Here is a 20845-nt window from a genome sequence, read left to right on the forward strand (position 1 = left end):
TCATTTGGATTTGATTTGGTTTGATTTTGTTTCATATTTTACATTTAATATTTGCTTCGGGTTGGTGTGGTGAACATTTTTGTGTTTCACTCGGGGGCAAAGTTTGTTTAACCCTCGCACGAGCGGTTAAACAACTTTGCCCCTTGTAAAACAAATAACTATTTCCTACTAGTCAAATACCACAATACAATACAATACAATATCTACATTCGTGAGTTAAATTATTGTCATCAGGCACAGACTCCAGACTGAGCATAGTAGCGCTACCCCCTCTGCCAAGAATATACGGTAGTTTTACTCCATTTTCGAGTCAAGTGTCTTTGTGTGACGCCCGTGTCTTTGAACGGACCAATCATGGCACGGGACCCGCTCACCTCGTCCCCCGCACCTCTGTATTTTTGGCAGCATCAGTTTTATGAAATAATTGCTCTAAGCTCCGTCTAGAGCATGTTTTGTCTGTGTCATCAGGTCATCACTTTTACTTTGTAACTGTTTTTCTTGGAGTAACCGTACTAACCTTGATTCTGAATTCGAATTAAGTACCATCTTTGCCATTGTCAAAATTGTCTTAGTGGTTAAAAAGCCAACAGTTTCGTTCTTGGACTTATCCTGTACTTTTTGCATCTAAATTCTTTTTTTTATAATTTTTTGTATTTAATGAAATATCATCAAGGTTGAAAAAAAACCAAACATTTATAACTGTGAAACTCGCACAAGTATTACGATTTACTACAAAAATGCCGAACTCTGATCCTTATATACGAAACACTTACAAGTTAAATTTTTAACATTTTAAAAGGCATGCCGTCAGAAATTATGCAAAACGAGCCCTAATACTTTGAAACAATGTTAAATATCACCGTGGGAAATTAATTATTCCTTCTGTCTCATAAAGGTTTAAGGCCTATGCACATCGGCTTGCGTGTGCGTGACGTGCACGCAGCGCTAAAATGTTGGAGCTGCACACGCACACGTCACGCAAGCGGTGTGCCGTCTCTCACAAGGGTCTGTATACTACAACGGCGTACGCGCACGTACACGTCACGCACACGCAGCCGGTGTGCACAGGCCTTTAATAGTCCATTGGACACTTTACCTGGTGAAATATAAGCGCTTGACTAAGACTGCCCCAAGCAGGCGACGCCGCGGCAGGCGACAGTGCATGTAGCGTCAACACCAGCGCCGCGCACGCCAGGGCGGCGCCGCTGGCGTGCGCGGGCCGTAACGCGAACATTACTCCCGCGCAGCCCAGTAGACCGGCCAGGCACGTGTGCCACGAGAAGTGCTTGAAAGACGGCCTGCAAAAAAATAAATCGTAGGAAAATAGAGAATTAGTGAGAGCTGTTAAGGAAATAAGTAAATGTCCTTAGTGTGTCTCTGTAAACTTATCTCCTGCTCACTTATTTCTGTTTGCTTTCCAAATAAATACAATAAAATAAAAATACCAACAAAAAATGTTCTGGTTTCTTTGGACTAATTCTTACTCAGTATAATGTTACAATCTGATTTAAAACCGTGCTTCATTATAATTAAAAACAATGCTGCTTTGTGATCGTAACACAGACTAATGCAACATTCTAACCTAAAACAAGAACCAATCTGACACAGAACAATGTTACACTAACACAGAACAATACTCTGTGTCTCATACATTCTGATTAAGACATATGATTATGTTATTTTTCAACTGCACACAATAGGTAATACAAACAATATAATATACGATATAAAAACTGATCTGAAGTTAGGAGCACCAGTTAAATCCAGTCCCAAACACGCCAAGTTAATAGCGAAGTAGCTAGTCATGAACAAGACAGAGTTGATCTGGGCTATTGCGTTGAGTGAGCCGTAGTGACCATAGTGACGGCTATTTCAACTATCGACACAGTCTGGTCGATTATCGACCCTATCGCAATGGTATAAGATCTATCAATGGTCAAAGTTGCTTTTAGTTGACCGAGTGAATAAATGCGAACAAAGCTGAAACGGCAGCTTTAACAAATATGCTTTGGTACAGTCAGCAGCAGAAGTCGCTATACACTCCAGGTGCTCAAAGAGAGGTAAACGTTTAAACTGTCAAAAAGTTGTTGACTGTCATGGTAGGATTTACTTGTGAGCGCTCAGCGTGTCACAAAGATGTTAACAGTCACTATTCATTAATTTCTACACTTACAACATGTCATTGATACCTTAGCTGTCAAAAAACCACTGGTATCTAAGCGGTCAACGTGTCAAATATATCTGAACAATATGGAAAAATAGACTTTAAAGCATACAAGTATGGTCGAATATTGAATGAAAGATAGCCATGCTATTATTATTATTATTTGGTTCTTTGTTTTTCTCAGTGCTCTAGGGAGAACTGGTATTAATGAAATGCACGGGCCTAAGCCAAGTGCATCTCATGCTATCAAATCATCTTGTGAGTTTTGGCCGTTTTGGTCTTGCTGCTCTATGTGGGGTAGAGTTGGGGATGTTTGGATTCCTGGCACTCGTTGGTTATTGGTTTCAGGGGGTTGTAAATCTGTCTGTAAGAATTTTCGGACTATCCTACATGTGTTTAAAATCACTGCTTTCTGCATTAGTATGTAGGATGATGATGGAAATGCTAACGTTTTAATCGAAGTATGTAGTTGCTGTGGGATGACACCTGTAGTAGACAAAACAATGGGAACTATAGTAACAGTTTTTAATTTCCATATCCTGGCTATTATTATTATTTGGAGCCTGTCGTGTCCCACTGCTGGGCAAAGGCCTCCCCCCAACCTCTCCACAAATCCCTGTCAAGTGCTATGTCTGGCCACTCCTTTAAGAAGTGCTAATTTCAGGTAAAGCGTTTTGACAATCATCGAAAGCAGTACAGTCTTGTCATCACATACATCTATCTCATGTTTTGTCCTTCAACCATTTGACAGGAGCCTCTCGGTCAACTTACTGCAAAGTATTTCTTTTAACTGAATCGTCAAAACGAATGACACATAGCGAAAGCTAACTGAAGCCGAATTTAGAGCCAATTGTCAAGGCACGTTGTGGTCTCAGTTTCAGGCGTTTGCTTTTCAAAGGAGAGACCGCGGGTTCAAATCTCAGTCGTACGCACCTAGAGATTACAGCTTTTTATTTTTTTTGGGTTTCATTTCTATTATTAATTTGTGTCTTCTGGTTTTATGTTAATTTCGCATTAGATAATAATTAATTATAATTTTTGAAGATGTGTCACATGTAGCGTATGAACGACTTTCTAACAAGACGTTGTTGTAGGTTTGAACCCGCAGTGGGCGTTCCTTAGATTAAGTACTCATCAAACATCAAACATACTCCTGTGCCGAATGCCAATTGATATTTACTGCTAGGATATGTTTAACACCTTTACTGCCCGTGCTCCTCACGTGGGGCCACGGCTAGCCTCTATTACAAAGCCATAAGGTTTACATGTCAGATTGGGACACTGACCGTGTTACGTTTCAATTTAATTATTTTCTCCTTTGTGCTTTGATCGATTCGGGGCATCGTATTTTAGTACTATACAGGGTGGCCCATTTAGATCGGTCAGTATGGGAAAATCTAAAACTATACCTAAGACATACACCGATCTCTTTTTAGGAACCATGTCATCGATTTTAGTAACAAGAAAAACTGCATACAAACATTAAAAAAAAATTTATGTAAAATGTATCGAAAAACATGGTGGTCTTTTCGAAAACTTACTAAAATAAATTAAAGGATATGAAAACAATCATCATCATCATCATCTCAGCCATAAGACGTCCACTGCTGAACATAAGCCTCCCCCTTCAGCAGTGGACGTCTGCACGTCAGCAGTGGAAAATGAAAACAATGCATTTTATTAATTTCAGACATCATGTTTCATAGTAACATTTACTGCTTAAGACCTACACAATCGATATCTAAATATAAATAGTCTTAGTTTTATTTTTCAAAACGTTCGGGGTTCGATTCCTAAGCTGAGTACACATTTTTTTTAATGTATGAATGCAGTTTTTCGTGTTACTAAAATCGATGACATGGTTCCTAAGAAGAGATCAGTGTACAAATAGTCTTAGTTTTATTTTTCAAAACGTTCGGGGTTCGATTCCTAAGCTGAGTACACATTTTTTTTTAATGTATGAATGCAGTTTTTCGTGTTACTAAAATCGATGACATGGTTCCTAAGAAGAGATATATATATTTTATAGTATCAGATTTTCCCATACTGGCCGATCTAAATGGGCCACCCTGTGTACAATAAGCGTACTAAATAAATATATTAACATATATTCTCGCTCAACGTATTAGCTTAGTAATACAGCGGGGAAACGCTGCCAGCGTCCTCGGCACCATGCCAAAGGGGCCCAATTTTTTAGACATATTTTAATTTTATTTCATTTAATTTTGCAGTTTTTAGTTTTAATTTAGTTTAATTTTATATACAGAAACAAAACTGCATTCAAAGATTTTCAAAACCTCGCTTGCCTCGCCCGGGACTCGAACCGTCTAAAAATTCCAAAAAATAAAAACTCGCAATTTTATTCTACTAATCGATACAGTTAATGTTAATGATAATATTTCTCCAAGTAACATTATAGGTCTTACACTCGTCTGTCGTACAAAATATCCATAAAATGTAATATTTAGTACTTAAGATTTTTTTAGACAAGCCAAATTGAAGAAAAAAATAAAAATACTGTGAATGCAGTTTTGTTTCTTTTAAAAAATAAAGGAATGTCTCCTTTAAGTAAAATGAGCCAGCTTAAGGATTTAAGGTAGTTTCCCTCCAGGGCCCGACTTATCTTTCCACCCTGTATAAGTTAATTTATTATTATGTTTGTATCTACCTTATAAATAATATGTATAATATGCTCTACGATTTGGAAGAACGGCCGCATATTATTACAGTTAAAATAAAAAAACCGATCATTCTCGTAGAACCTACTTATTTATTGTCTAAGTTTGACACTTGACGATAAAATACTTCTTTAAGAAAGGAGGTGTCAACTCGTAGCTGCTACAGTATTTTTTTTAAAGTTAAACAGATAAAATGTTGATGCTTAGTTACCATTGAAATAACAACTGCTTAGCAATTGGTGGCACCCTGGCTGCTGACGTACGTGATTGGCAGTGCGTGTAGGTATTAATGACAGCAGCTTGAATTTGACTGCTTAGTTACCACTGACTTTGTAACCGTTATTGTCATTGTGATTAAATAAGGGTGTATGTGTTAAAGAAAAACTCAGAAGTTAAAATATATGTGACGAACTGAAAGCCTACGTGAAAATGACAACTTAGATGTCCTTATTTTTGTGACGATTGAAGTGTATATGTTTTCTTGGACACCTTGCCCGCTCAGGTATATCTGCTGCTGACTGTACGTCCCGCTGTTCTCTACAGGTTGCTATTCTAAACCGATTTTCGTGGAATTTTGTGAGCAAATCTGATAATTATAGTATGGTTTATAACTAATACCTAACAACTAACCTGAAGTTAGGAGCACCAGCTAAATCCAGTCCCAAACACGCCAAGTTAATAGCGAAGTAGCTAGTCATGAATAACACGGAGTTGATCTGGGCTATGGCGTTGAGTGAGCCGGTCACTATGGCTATTTGGACTAGCAGCCAGGACGCTATGACGGCGAGCACGGGGTTCCCTGAGTGGGACACCATGGGGCGGAGGAGGAAACCTGGGAAAAATAAAATTAACAAATAAACTAGAACATTTGCACACTAGCCGAGTCCTACCGAAAGAACAGAATAAATAATAGTACAAGGTACTCACTCTAACAAAACGCGTCTGTTACGATCAGGACAGATATGGCCGCTAGGTGGGGACAGCGCCGCGCGCGGCTTATGGCTAGCCACCAAAATTGGAGTGGAACGGATGTACTTGTAGCTACCTGTTGCAAAGCGACGAAATCGCGGAGTGAGCCACGCCTGCCGAAAGCTCAAAAAGCTTTTTTCAGTACAGAGTAAAAGACATGAATACTAACTTGATCGTATATTTACCATAAATATTGTCCTTAGCGAGCGCTTCCAATACTCGCGACGCTCCGATCAGGTTAGACAAGCCAGCGGAAAATGTCGCCATCAACATACCTGCGAATAAATAAGTATAAATTAAAAAGGCGAATCCTGGTCACGGCACCAATAGTAATGTTTTTATTATTTTTTATTTCTTTCAGTCCTATGATTTGGTCATAGTTTTTGTTTCTTTCTACCCAGTTAATAAGAAACTTTCTTATTTAAAAGTAAAGAGTCATAAGACTCACCAACAGTAATGAACGGCGAGATTCACGGGCAGCAAATTATTCTAGTTTTTCTGCAGCAACACGGTTTTACTGACTTATTTCTAATAAACAATATTACTGTATATGTGACGGTATAATAGAAACCCGACAGCAAAGTAAGTCTAAGTTCTTATCTGGTATGGATCATGTTGTAAATAAAAAAAAATCCTGGACACAGCACCAAATTGTAATGCATTTCTGTTTTTTAATGTTTCTTTCTCTCTCGTGATTTTGCCATATCGTTTTCTTTCTTTCTGCACAGTTAGTGCGAATACTTCTAACTAAAGGTACAGCTTGGCAAAAAAGAGTAGAAATTCAAAAGTGGCAACACTGTAGTAAGTAAGTAAATATTCTTTATTGCACCAATAACCATACATCTTACATACATGTAAAATTACAAAGAAATTTTAGTGTTACAATAGAACCCGGTAACAACAGGCGGTCTTATCGCTAAAAAGCGATCTCTTCCAGACAACCTTTGGGTAGCAGGAAATGTGTAACTCAAACAAAAGTCAACAGGTAGTGCACGGAGTGAAATATGGAGACTATTAAACACAAACACACATATTACATACTACTTATACAACTATTACAACAAAACCGAATACACAAATAAATATACAATATACATAATATATATTTTATACTTACATATATACAATATATAAAATGGCAACTTAAGGCAGAGATAAAAAGTATACTTTCAGCTGATTTTTGAAAATGGGGAGAGATTTAGCTAATCTTAATTCTACTGGCAAAGCATTCCACAACCGAACAGCCCGGAAGGTAAACGAGGAGTTATAAAATTTTGAAGTAGATGAAGGAGGAGCAAGAATATGAGTCCGAGAACATCGGATAGAAGAGAGATACTTGAAACGCTCTTTGAGATAAGGTGGTGTAGCGGGGTTAAAGAGAATGCCATAGAGAAGGGCGAGGACATGAGAGTCACGGCGAAGTCGAATAGGAAGCCACTTGAGCTGAGAACGGAATTGTGACACATGGTCATATTTGCGCAGGCCAAATATAAACCTTATGCAGAGATTCTGGAGGCGCTCAAGCTTATTCAGCTGGTCCTCCGTAAGGTCCAGATAGCAAATGTCAGCATAGTCTAATATGGGCAGTAAGAGGGTTTGAGCTAGCGCAATCTTAGAATTTCGAAGTCTACGGAGTGATGCACTTGCGGCAAACATCTTCCTGCTAACCTCACGCACCTGAGGCGCCCAAGAGAGACACTGGTCCATAATGACACCGAGGTTCTGTAGTGTCATCCTGTTTTCTCATATAAATTGGTTTGAAAGGGACGACACTACAGTGTTGCCACTTTTTAATTTCTACTCTTTTTTACCAAGCTGCAAGGTAAAAGGTAATGAATCATGTGACTCACCGACAGCGATGAACGGCGGCCAGATGTTGGCGGGCAGCAGATACACGTAGTTGTTCTGCAGCAGCTCGCGGCCGCACGTGGCGGCCGTCAGCACCGACAGCGCCGTGAACAGCGCCGCCAGGGTCTACAGGCAGTCACGTGACTCACCGACAGCGATGAACGGCGGCCAGATGTTGGCGGGCAGCAGGTACACGTAGTTGTTCTGCAGCAGCTCGCGGCCGCACGTGGCGGCCGTCAGCACCGACAGCGCCGTGAGCAGCGCCGCCAGGGTCTACAGGCAGTCACGTGACTCACCGACAGCGATGAACGGCGGCCAGATGTTGGCGGGCAGCAGATACACGTAGTTGTTCTGCAGCAGCTCGCGGCTGCACGTGGCGGCCGTCAGCACCGACAGCGCGGCGTACGACAGCGCCGTGAACAGCAGCGCCGCCAGGGTCCCGCGGGGGATGCTGCTGGCCGGGTTCTTCAGCTCACCTTGGGAATTGAAGCCATGTAATATTATTACTGCAATGTTCTGCCGCCAGAGTGCAGCACTAATTTGGTTAGTAAACCATAGAGTAATTTATACATACTAGGCCTTAAAAAGTTTTTGACAAATTTTCACTATGACATTGATGCACCAAGGCGGTTTGTTTACAGGTGGTCTACCGCGAAACGCGAAAATCGGGATTTCTTTATCTGCCTCTCTATCGATCGAATCAGCAAGAGTGATAGAGAAACAGAAATTGAACTTTCGATTGTCGCGCGGTAGGCCATGTGATTGACGTGACGTGTGATTTGTCGTTGATTATGTCAATGAGGTTTGTTTACTGTATGTGCTAATGGTGCCACCTGCGCAGAGCTTCGCGTAATATTGAAGCATGTCAGCTCGCTCGATACAACTTCAATAAAAAACTCACACAAAATACGCATTATTCATAAACGTTTGTCGATTCTAAGAAACAGTTGATAATCGTTTGTTAATAATGTCTTATTTATAGTTCCCATTTAGTTAGTAAAACTCACCACTCATGTTAGCTCTCGCCATAACTCCTGTAACGCTGGTAAACACAGAAGCCAAATCGGCAAACTCTCCGTCCGTGTTGGAGTAATCCCGTCCGTATTTCGTGTACAAGTTGGACACTCAAATACTTAACTATATATCAAATAGGTTCTGATTTAGTTAGTGATACGTACCACTCATGTTAGCCCCGGCCATAACCCCAGTAACGCCAGTAAACAGCACACCGAACACGGAAGCGAAGTCAGCAAACCCGCCGTCGTGGTGGAGTAATCTCGTCCGTATTTCAGGTACAAGTTGGACAGTAGAGTGGCGCTGCTGAGACCGGTGTAGTTAATGTGGGTAGTATTAGTTACTAATGCGACTTACCACTCATGTTAGCCCCGGCCATAACCCCAGTAACTCCAGTAAACAGCACACCGAACACAGAAGCAAAGTCAGCAAACCCCCCGTCCGTGGTGGAGTAATCCCGTCCGTATTTCGGGTACAAGTTGGACAGTAGAGTGGCGCTGCTGAGACCGGTGTAGTTGAAGTGGTTAGTATTAGTTACTAATGTGACTTACCACTCATGTTAGCCCCGGCCATAACCCCAGTAACTCCAGTAAACAGCACACCGAACACGGAAGCGAAGTCAGCAAACCCCCCGTCCGTTGTGGAGTAATCTCGTCCGTATTTCGGGTACAAGTTGGACAGTAGAGTGGCGCTGCTGAGACCGGTGTAGTTGAAGTGGGTAGTATTAGTTACTAATGTGACTTACCACTCATGTTAGCCCCGGCCATAACCCCAGTAACTCCAGTAAACAGCACACCGAACACGGAAGCGAAGTCAGCAAACCCCTCGTCCGTGGTGGAGTAATCTCGTCCGTATTTCGGGTACAAGTTGGACAGTAGAGTGGCGCTGCTGAGACCGGTGTAGTTAATGTGGGTAGTATTAGTTACTAATGTGACTTACCACCCATGTTAGCCCCGGCCATAACCCCAGTAACTCCAGTAAACAGCACACCGAACACAGAAGCAAAGTCAGCAAACCCCCCGTCCGTGGTGGAGTAATCCCGTCCGTATTTCGGGTACAAGTTGGACAGTAGAGTGGCGCTGCTGAGACCGGTGTAGTTAATGTGGGTAGTATTAGTTACTAATGCGACTTACCACTCATGTTAGCCCCGGCCATAACCCCAGTAACTCCAGTAAACAGCACACCGAACACGGAAGCAAAGTCAGCAAACCCCCCGTCCGTGGTGGAGTAATCCCGTCCGTATTTCGGGTACAAGTTGGACAGTAGAGTGGCGCTGCTGAGACCGGTGTAGTTAATGTGGGTAGTATTAGTTACTAATGCGACTTACCACTCATGTTAGCCCCGGCCATAACCCCAGTAACTCCAGTAAACAGCACACCGAACACGGAAGCGAAGTCAGCAAACCCCCCGTCCGTGGTGGAGTAATGTCGTCCGTATTTCGGGTACAAGTTGGACAGTAGAGTGGCGCTGCTGAGACCGGTGTAGTTGAAGTGGGTAGTTTAGTTACTAATGTGACTTACCACTCATGTTAGCCCCGGCCATAACCCCAGTAACTCCAGTAAACAGCACACCGAACACGGAAGCGAAGTCAGCAAACCCCCCGTCCGTGGTGGAGTAATCTCGTCCGTATTTCGGGTACAAGTTGGACAGTAGAGTGGCGCTGCTGAGACCGGTGTAGTTGAAGTGGGTAGTATTAGTTACTAATGTGACTTACCACTCATGTTAGCCCCGGCCATAACCCCAGTAACTCCAGTAAACAGCACACCGAACACGGAAGCGAAGTCAGCAAACCCCCCGTCCGTGGTGGAGTAATCTCGTCCGTATTTCGGGTACAAGTTGGACAGTAGAGTGGCGCTGCTGAGACCGGTGTAGTTAATGTGGGTAGTATTAGTTACTAATGTGACTTACCACCCATGTTAGCCCCGGCCATAACCCCAGTAACTCCAGTAAACAGAACACCGAACACAGAAGCAAAGTCAGCAAACCCCCCGTCCGTGGTGGAGTAATCCCGTCCGTATTTCGGGTACAAGTTGGACAGTAGAGTGGCGCTGCTGAGACCGGTGTAGTTAATGTGGGTAGTATTAGTTACTAATGCGACTTACCACTCATGTTAGCCCCGGCCATAACCCCAGTAACTCCAGTAAACAGCACACCGAACACGGAAGCAAAGTCAGCAAACCCCCCGTCCGTGGTGGAGTAATCCCGTCCGTATTTCGGGTACAAGTTGGACAGTAGAGTGGCGCTGCTGAGACCGGTGTAGTTAATGTGGGTAGTATTAGTTACTAATGCGACTTACCACTCATGTTAGCCCCGGCCATAACCCCAGTAACTCCAGTAAACAGCACACCGAACACGGAAGCGAAGTCAGCAAACCCCCCGTCCGTGGTGGAGTAATCTCGTCCGTATTTCGGGTACAAGTTGGACAGTAGAGTGGCGCTGCTGAGACCGGTGTAGTTGAAGTGGGTAGTATTAGTTACTAATGCGACTTACCACTCATGTTAGCCCCGGCCATAACCCCAGTAACTCCAGTAAACAGCACACCGAACACGGAAGCGAAGTCAGCAAACCCCCCGTCCGTGGTGGAGTAATCCCGTCCGTATTTCGGGTACAAGTTGGACAGTAGAGTGGCGCTGCTGAGACCGGTGTAGTTGAAGTGGGTAGTATTAGTTACTAATGTGACTTACCACTCATGTTAGCCCCGGCCATAACCCCAGTAACTCCAGTAAACAGCACACCGAACACGGAAGCGAAGTCAGCAAACCCCCCGTCCGTGGTGGAGTAATCCCGTCCGTATTTCGGGTACAAGTTGGACAGTAGAGTGGCGCTGCTGAGACCGGTGTAGTTGAAGTACGTCACGTTGGTTAGTGTGTTGGACTCGGGGCGCTCGATCTGAAAGGAATAGGTTTTTTTGTAAATAATTTAAGTAAGCTTTTGACTAAAAAATACTATATTTCAAAAAAATCTGTATAGAAATGCAACCAATAGAAAACAGACACACACATACGAAATCATTTTTAGCTAACCATCTTTACACTTTGGCAAAAAAGAGTAGACGTTAAAAAGTGGCAACACTGTAGTCGTCCCGTTTTTTCTTGTATAAATTGGTTTGACACTACAGTGTTGCCACTTTTTAAATTTTAATGATGACATAAATGATGCTCTTGCAAATGTAGTTAGTTGGTTAAATAATAATAAATTGAAAATTAATGTTAATAAGACCCATGTAATGCAATTTAAGACCCCAAAAAGCAGTAGTATATGTTTAAATATTCAACATGGCAACGAACATGTGGAAGAAGTATTTAGCACTAAGTTCCTTGGTGTCACTATTGACCAATTTTGTAATTGGAAAGTTCACGTTTCGGACATTTGTGCGAAACTTCAAAAATATGTATATGCTCTGCGAAGACTCAGTACTACGTGTTCAAAGCAAATCGCGTTGACAGCTTATCACGGCTATGTATCTTCCATGTTGAGTTACGGATTAATACTCTGGGGCAACTCCGTAGATATGCAAAAGGCTTTTATAATTCAAAAGAAGTGTCTAAGAGCAGTATGCAACACCCACTACTTGGAGCCATGCAGACCCTTATTTCAATCAACTAGAATCCTGCCTTTACCATGCATGTACATCAAAGAGATGGCACTGTTTGTTCATAAGCATCCTAATATCTTCCCTACCCATGCCCAGGTCTTCCCAAGGTCAACACGACATAGAACACGGCTGCACTTACCTCTTGCTAAGACCCAAATATATAGGCATAATGCGTACTGTATGGGTATTCAAGTCTATAATAAGTTACCGAGCGATTTAAGAAATTGCACGCCTAACCAGTTTAAAAAATTACTATCTAAATGGCTATTAAATAAATGCTTTTACTCCATAAGTGAATTCTTGAACATGAATAATGACGAATACGAGTATGATGTTGACTAATTGTATGTAATTTTAAATGTCTCAGAATAATTTATCCAGCTTGATTGACTTAATGATTTGTAATTTATTTTATTGTGGTTTCTGCTATTTCAATTATTTAATTTGATCGCATGACATTATGTACCTATTATAAGTTTTGCATGCTCAATTGTGAGTAGAGTACACTGTACTACTAATTTTAAGTCACCATCTACATATTCACTGTATTCTGGCAAATAAAGAATTTGTATTTGTATTTAATTTCTACTCCTTTTTGCCAAGCTGTACTTAATTCATTGACCGCTCGCGCCGGCGAAGTAACACTAGAGTTGACACTTATAATTTTGTAAATGAATAGAATCTAAAAAATATATTTAAAGTTACACGGATAGGTAACTAACCAGTGCTGGAGCCGTTATGAAGAAACTCAGCATAGCGCTCCCCAAACACACGACCATGGTCAGCCATATCGCCAGACTGGTGCGTGCGAAGAGCGACGCCCCGGCGAGCGAGACGCACAGCCCTATGGCGTTGAGGATTGACCGGTACAGGAACCGGTACCAGTCGCCGTCAGGTAGCGCGGGCTGGTTGTCAGAGATCAGGTATCCTGGGAAATATAAGATTAATGATGCTTGGAGAATTAGGTATCATACACTCAGGCCCACTTGCACTATTCCACTAACCCGGGGTTAGCCGGTTAAACCTGGAGTTGCCATGGTTACCAGTACAATTTGACACTAGGTTAACGGTTTAACTGCTTAACCCCGGGTTAGTGGGATGATGCAAGTAGACCTTATATAATTTACGCTAAAGTCCAAACTCCTTTGACACAACACACATAATCATAACAACTCGGGAAGGATTATTGTCAAGGGAAAATGCACCGTATCTACTCACCATGGGGTCCAAAGTTCTCCACCAGCGCTTCAGTGCAAGCAGAGATACAGAGGGCGCTAGAGACCACGTTAGCGAAGAAGAATAGAGTTCCAATGGCGCCTCCGAATTCTGGTCCTAACGTTCGACTTATCATAACTGGAGTACGCTAAGGAATTACTGATTGTAAACTTACAAAAACCGGTCAAGTGCGAGTCCAACTCGCGCACGAAGGGTTCCGTACCATTACGAAAAATACTGCAAAAAAGATTACGTTTGTTTTATGGGAGCCCCACTTCAATATTTATGTTATTTAGTATTTATTGTTATAGCAGCAACATAAATACCTCATCTGTGAAAATTTCAACTGTCTAGCTATCACGGTTCATGAGATACAGCCAGGTGACAGACAGGCAGATGGACGGACAGTATGGAGTCTAAATAATAGGATCCCGTTTTTACCCTTTGGGTACGGAACCCTTAAAAGGGATACATAGTTTTTATAGTAAATGTGTTAACTTGTTTAGTTAACAGCGCCATCTATTTGACCTCTTACATACTTTATTGAGCCCTAGAATCCCTAAATGGCTTCTCGATCTACATAAAGGTACCTCTTAGTTCCCTATACAGTGCATAGGTGGCGCTGTAATTAGTTATAATTATTTTAGGCTAGCGAATTTGTACTCGTAAGGTATTCATGACACTTTCCGAATATACGCCATAAGAAGCACACGCTGTCTCCAACTCGCCTCAAGATCCTCCGACCTCCGCCCACGTGCCATCAATATGTCTAATATTATAAAACCGAGGTCAAAAGGGCATGATGAAAGGATACAGTAGACCCCTCCCCCCTCCACGGCGCCGTTGGTGGAGATGGCGCATATGGACGTGACGGTGAACACCACGATCAGGTAGGCTAGTAGGAACTGCGCCAAGGTCACCAGGAGACCCGCGTTGCCGACCAGGTACCCTGAAATTGAAGACAGACATTATCAACAACTGTTATTAGACAGCTTTGGGAACAAATCAAATATTTTGATTTGTTTTTAAGTAGTCACTAGTCACACTACTAGGTATATATAAATTATAAACTGATATCGTAGCAAGTGGAAATCCGTGGTCTCTGCCTATGTGGTGGTGTGGTGGTGTATGTATGAATGTATAAACTGATATAGATGTCATGTAACTTCTTAAATTTTTGTAAGCGATGGAAACTAGAAATTCTTATATTTTTGACTTCAATGCAATCTTATGATGTAATTGTCTTTTACGAAATAAATCATCTAATCCTGCCATTTTTTAAGTTCGTCCTGTAATCTATAGGCAAAGAAATATTTTTAGACTTAGTAGTTTCGGGGATAAGGAAGGGGGGGAGGGGGGAATAAGGAAAAAACCGGTCAAGTGCGAGTCGGACTCGCGTTCCAAGGGTTCCGTACATCACTCAATTAAAAAACAATGTTTTTTTTATACGTAAAACGCGAGTGAATTGCCTTTAAAAAACCCGTAGGGGTCGAATCAAAAACTAAGTAATTAGACATAGACATAGAAAATTTTTATTTAACACCACATTGAAAAATATTTACAGGCAATGCTACAAAACATTATAAGCTTAGAATTAAACTTAAATAGGCAAAAAATATTATGTTTACATGTAGATATAATTTTTTTAAATTATGATGTTAAAAAGGAGCGAACCTCAGCATGTGTTGCAGCAGGCTTGCCTACTACAACGCTGGTTTTCAGGCCGACCCTTCGTACAATATGAATTTGCTTGCTGCTTGTCGGAAACTATGGCTAACACTATTTTAGATTGTGTAGAAGATAATATAGTTATGTGTATATATGATTGTTTGTGGATACATTTATAAGATTATACTGTATGATACTATGACATATGTGAAGGCAGGTTTAATGTTTAGGCTTAATAAATACGTTGGGTAATAAAGTATATATTGAGGAAACACATGAATGTAATAATATTACTATATGTATAGGTACTGAGATTAACAAAGTTGAACGGCGCATAAGTACGATTTCGACCACTACAGATACGTCGGTTTTACTCTAGTACCAGGACGAGGTAGCGTGCTTTGAAATTCTAGAAGTTGTTGTTTGAGTTTTAATTTAAAAGTGCCAATTGTATTTAAGTTTTTGATAGGTGGCGGTATGTTATTCCAACATTTTGTTGCTGAGTATTTAAAGCTACCTTTGAAAACGGCGAAGTGACAACGAGGTAACAACAAATCATTGCAAACTGATCTGATTCCATACAAGCTTGACCTGCTACCGCGAAATTTAAACTTATTAAACAGATACTCTGGTTTAGACGTTTTAAAAACACCAAATAACAGAGATGAAAGATGCAATTCTCTGCGTAGTGACATTTTAAGAATACGCGCAGAGTTCAAATATGGCGTCACGTGCTCTCGTGGTGCGACTCCAAAGCAGTAACGTACGCAGGCGTTTTGCACTCTTTGCACCATCCGGTCTGTACTAGCTAATAAACGGGGGCCATAAACGACATCAGCATAATCAAATTTAGAGAGTACTAATGAAGAACAAAGCTTAATTTGCAAGTCAACACTTAGGAAATCGCGAATCCGATAAAGTACTTTAAGTCTGTAAAATGTGTTCTTCGCAATTTGAGCTATGTGACCCTCGAAACGCAATGACTCATCCATCAATACTCCCAAATTTCGCGCCTCCGATACACGTTCTACCACATTTCCCGAGATAATGATAAATGGTTGATGGTTTTCTACCTGTTTAATCTGTTTCTTGGAACCAAAAAACATAACTTTGGATTTACTAGGGTTTAACACTAAACAGTTTGACTCGGACCAGGCTGTAATATTCTCAAGATCTTTGTTTAATTTGTCAACGGCATAACCAGTGTCAATTGGGTCGAAAGAGATGTAAATTTGGATGTCATCAGCGTAAAGGTGAAAATTACAATTCCTAATAATACCACTGACATCAGCTGTGTAGAGAATAAAAAGGAGCGGACCCAAGATTGAGCCCTGCGGCACACCTCTGGACACGACAGATGGCTTCGATTTTGCATATAAATTAGTGTTGTTTGAGATTTGAACTACTTGCGTGCGGCCACTAAGATAACTGGCAAACCATGCGACCGTATCTGACTCAAAACCATAGTATCTCATTTTGGATAGTAATAATTGGGTGTTTATGGCATCAAAAGCACGTGAAAAATCTAAAAGTGCCATTATCGTACTATGACCCTCGTTTTGTGCTGACAGAATATTATCAACTACATCTAGGAGTGCCGTCGTCGTGCTACGAGATTTGCGAAAACCAGACTGCAGGGTTGGGAGAACTTTATTTGTTTCGAGAAATGCTGACAATTGCATGTATACCACGCGCTCAAGTATTTTAGACAGACACGGAAGTATACTAATCGGCCTTAAATCTTTAAAGCTTGTGACATTATTTGTTTTAGGAAGCGGCGTTACCAATGCAACCTTCTAGGCGTCAGGAAAAACGGAGGTAGAAATAGATTTATTAATAATGGCAGTGATCGCACCTAGAGAATGGGGAAGGGTAAGAAGCAACATGTCTAAAGAGATACCGTCATCTCCCAGAGCGGACGATTTTAAGGTCTTGATTATTTTAAGTACAAGGTCTTCTCCCACTGGCTCCAATCTGAAGGTAGAATCGTGAAAGCTACTGGTTTCAAATTTAGCAAGATATGATTGCGGTGCTGCCACGTTACCCTGCAACTTCTAGAAAATGTAAATTGATACGTTCAGGGTCACGTAAGTGTGAAGGTATTTCTAATTCATGTGAGTTTTTAGTAATTCTGACAGTGCGCTTAAGATTATTCCAAAGAGCTCTAGAGTTGCTGGCATTTCGATTAATATTTTGATTAAAATACGCACGCGTTTCATGAAATAATGCTTTATTTACACATTTTTTGAGTTCATGATAATACAGTTTATCATTGTCTAGTCCCGACGCTTTATACGTGTTATGTGCCTCGTCACGTAAACGCATCATTTCCTTGATCGTGTGAGTTATCCACGGATAGCTCCTCTCTCTAATTAAAATTACTTTCTGAGGTGCATATGCGTCAAGCAGGGATAGGACTACGCAATTGAAGGTATTTACCATGTCATTAACAGTCATTAACTCGGATATGCATTCCCACTTAATAGATTCTAGGGATCTATTAAATAGTTCCTGATCAATATCCTTAAGTGGTCTAAAACATATTTTTTGTGGCAGAGGTTTACATTTTCTAATATTTAATTCGCAAGATAAGAATGCGTGGTGACTCAAAGTCGGAATATAATTTACTTGAGTATTAGTAACGAGACAATTACTACATATCACGTCTATTAAGGCACTGCTATTGTTAGTAAAATGCGTGGGTACGTCAATATGTTGTTTTAAATCAAAATAAGTAAATAACAGTTTGAGCTTAGAGGCATTGCTATCATTATTCAATAAATTTATATTAAAATCTCCCATTAACACAATATAATCAAATTTAGAAAACGAAGAAATAGTATCAGTCATTGCGTCAAGAAATGTATCGATACTTAACCATGGCGGTCGGTATGCAGTTCCTATTAACAGAGTTAAACCATTAATTGATAACTTGAGCCACATCTGTTCAATTCCCTTATCGGGCGGGTGCGCGCAGCGTCGAGCCGCAACTCCACTCTTGACATAGAAGCCCACGCCGCCGCCGCGCGCGCGCACGGAGCGCGGCCGCGGGATGTGGCGCCGGCGATAGTTAGGTATGACCGGCGCCCGCCCCTCCTCTCCCTCGTGTAGCCAGGTTTCGTTGATGGCCATTATGTCTACATAACTTTGTTCAACAGCAACAATAAGCTCATTGTGACTAGTTCCGAGAGAACCTGCGTTAAGGAATCCAGTCCAACTCACGCTTGACTACATATTTCTAATAGGTTTTCCTGTCATCTATAGGTAAAGACCTATTTTATGTATTTTTACAAAATTTTAGACCCAGTAGTTTCGGAGATAAAGGGGGGAATGGTCATTTTTTGCCTATTTTCTTGAACTACTTCTAAACTAAAAAAAATACAAAAAATATCATAAAATTACAAAAAATAAAATATTTGAATTTCTCACATTGAGCTCTTTCATTTGATATGTAACACGATATATTTTGAAAAACTTTATTTTTCAATTTTCTCATTCATCCCCCAAAAGTGGCCCCCATATTTAAAATTCATTTGTTTACATTACATGTCCGTCTTTGGGTCACAAACTTACATATGTGTACCAAATTTCAACTTAATTGGTCCAGTAGTTTCGGAGAAAATGGGCTGTGACAGACGGACAGATAGACAGACAGACAGACAGACGCACGAGTGATCCTATATGGTTCCGTATTTTCCGTTTGAGGTACGGAACCCTAAAAATAAATCTAATGCGAACAATAAAAAAACATTTGACTTCATTCTTTTAATACAAAATTTATTTTACAGAATTACCTAAACATTACAGAAAATTACAATAAATTACAGAAAAGTCATGCTCCGAAGTTTTGAAAATTAGCTATTTGAGAAACATGTTGCTATCTCACTTTACTGTTCGTTATTCATAAACCACACAGAGCGCGAAAGAGCCGCTCGGACCTCGTGGCAGCCTCAAATCTTTTAATGGTCAAAAAACCTGAGTTCTTCTCCCTCCGGCAGAGGTTCATAATACTTGTCCACCATAGCATCAGTCACCTCAGCTAATGTTCCTGGCTGCCAGTTCGGACGATCAGTACTACGCACCAGGACTGACCTGAGCCCCTCCTGTGCGTTGTAGCTACCCACACATCGGGACACAACGCGGTGCACCATCCGGAGACCCTCCTTCATGCCAAGGGTCTTCCCAAGTTGCAGCGCCCAAAGGCTGACCTTAAGCATGGTTGGGCATAACGGAGCCATCATTTCCAACGTCTCTTTAGACCATTCACTGTCCACGTTTTTAAGTCTTGCGATGACTTCTTCAACGGTATCAGCAGAGAAACAGTGGTCTATATCTTTCAAGAAAGGAGCTAAAGAGAATTCTCCCGTCGGCTCGCTGAACGCATTCAAACATGCTTCTATATCCTCAACGTTACAGTGAAACAGCTCAAGTTCAAGCTCTCTTAAGCGTGAGCTTGGAACAAAGTGAGTAGCTATGCCAGACAATATTAAGTCTTTACTCTTCAAATTGTTGCCAGTTAACGCCATGTAGAATCCTAAATGATTATTCAGTTTTGGTAAAAAAATTGTAAAGCCGGCGAACCAACCAATACGACCTTCTGGCATGGCAACTACAGTTCGCTCCGTGGCGATTCTATACCTGGCATTGGCAATTAACATCCAACCGGAGCCTATGGCTGCACCATCCATGAACGCGATGTAAGGAATCCTGTTTTGAGATACGAGATATATGTTGTTGCATTCAGTGGATATCCAAGCATGTTTAGTAGGGTCGCGGTCAGAAGATAGAAGCCATTTGATATCTGCTCCAGCGCAGAAGTTATCTCCAGCGCCTTTGAAAAACACTCTTGAGCAGGTCTTCTCCCAGGATTGAAGGATGGGATACAACTGAGCCTCTACGCTGTAGTTTATCAGATTGAGTTTTGGTTGATTGAATGTTATAACGCCAGTGTTTCCCAATTTCTCAAACAGTATTTCTGGTGTTTGGATATTAGTTTTCATTCCTTTGACCTGGTGTATAATTGTGATCAACGGATTTCTGCATAAACTGCGTATGGTCCTCGAATAGTATAAGATAGTCATGATGAAACAATTAGGTTTGAACACTTTAGTTACTACTTAGCTTGACTAAAAAGCGAAGGTAATGCTCAGGGGTAACACAGTGTACGGAGGAATAAAAACTCTTTTTAACCGACTTCAAAATCTCAAAGAAGGAGGTTATCAATTCGGTTGTATATTTTTTGAGTAATTACATTGGTAAAAAGACAACTACTGACTAGCACTCACACGAGTTATTTAGTAAAACATTTCGATGTCCATAATTAAAACACCGTAAAACGACACTCACGGTTTTGTAACAAAATATTGATGTTTATGATATTCCTGACTACACGAAATGTGTTGCACCAAGTTTTAAAGATTGTGTTAATGACTCAGTAGTAGTTATGACACCAGGGTGGAAAACACGAAACAAACATGCACCCATACCCATGTGGGTGAGTGTTACAAATAAGTTCCTAATCCTTGGTTTGCAAAAATTGGGTACCTAATGATAAAGATATTTTAAACTTCTTCATAAATACTTAGATCCCCATACAGTCATTTCATATTATTAAAATAAATGAACATAATCGCAGAGTGTGTAACGCTCCACACCACATAACATGTGTCACTCCTCATTCCGATAAAGTCATGA

At 41.0% G+C, this 20845-nt stretch overlaps 1 protein-coding gene across 1 annotated transcript in view; it reads right to left on the bottom strand.

Moving 5' to 3' along the window:
• LOC134675468 (solute carrier family 12 member 9) overlaps window positions 1-20845 on the bottom strand; it is a 48331-nt gene that overhangs the window by 16011 nt on the left and 11475 nt on the right. Inside the window, exons 4-11 of the mRNA XM_063533738.1 lie at window positions 14298-14432; window positions 13487-13621; window positions 12991-13196; window positions 11358-11562; window positions 7956-8135; window positions 5997-6086; window positions 5473-5674; window positions 1097-1298 (exon numbers count right to left, since the gene is read on the bottom strand). Of these exons, the coding sequence (XP_063389808.1) occupies window positions 1097-1298; window positions 5473-5674; window positions 5997-6086; window positions 7956-8135; window positions 11358-11562; window positions 12991-13196; window positions 13487-13621; window positions 14298-14432 (1355 nt within the window). The remainder of the gene's footprint in view (window positions 1-1096; window positions 1299-5472; window positions 5675-5996; window positions 6087-7955; window positions 8136-11357; window positions 11563-12990; window positions 13197-13486; window positions 13622-14297; window positions 14433-20845) is intronic.

This window comes from Cydia fagiglandana, chromosome 22, assembly GCF_963556715.1.
Source record: "Cydia fagiglandana chromosome 22, ilCydFagi1.1, whole genome shotgun sequence".
NCBI classification, from domain to species: Eukaryota; Metazoa; Arthropoda; class Insecta; order Lepidoptera; family Tortricidae; genus Cydia; species Cydia fagiglandana.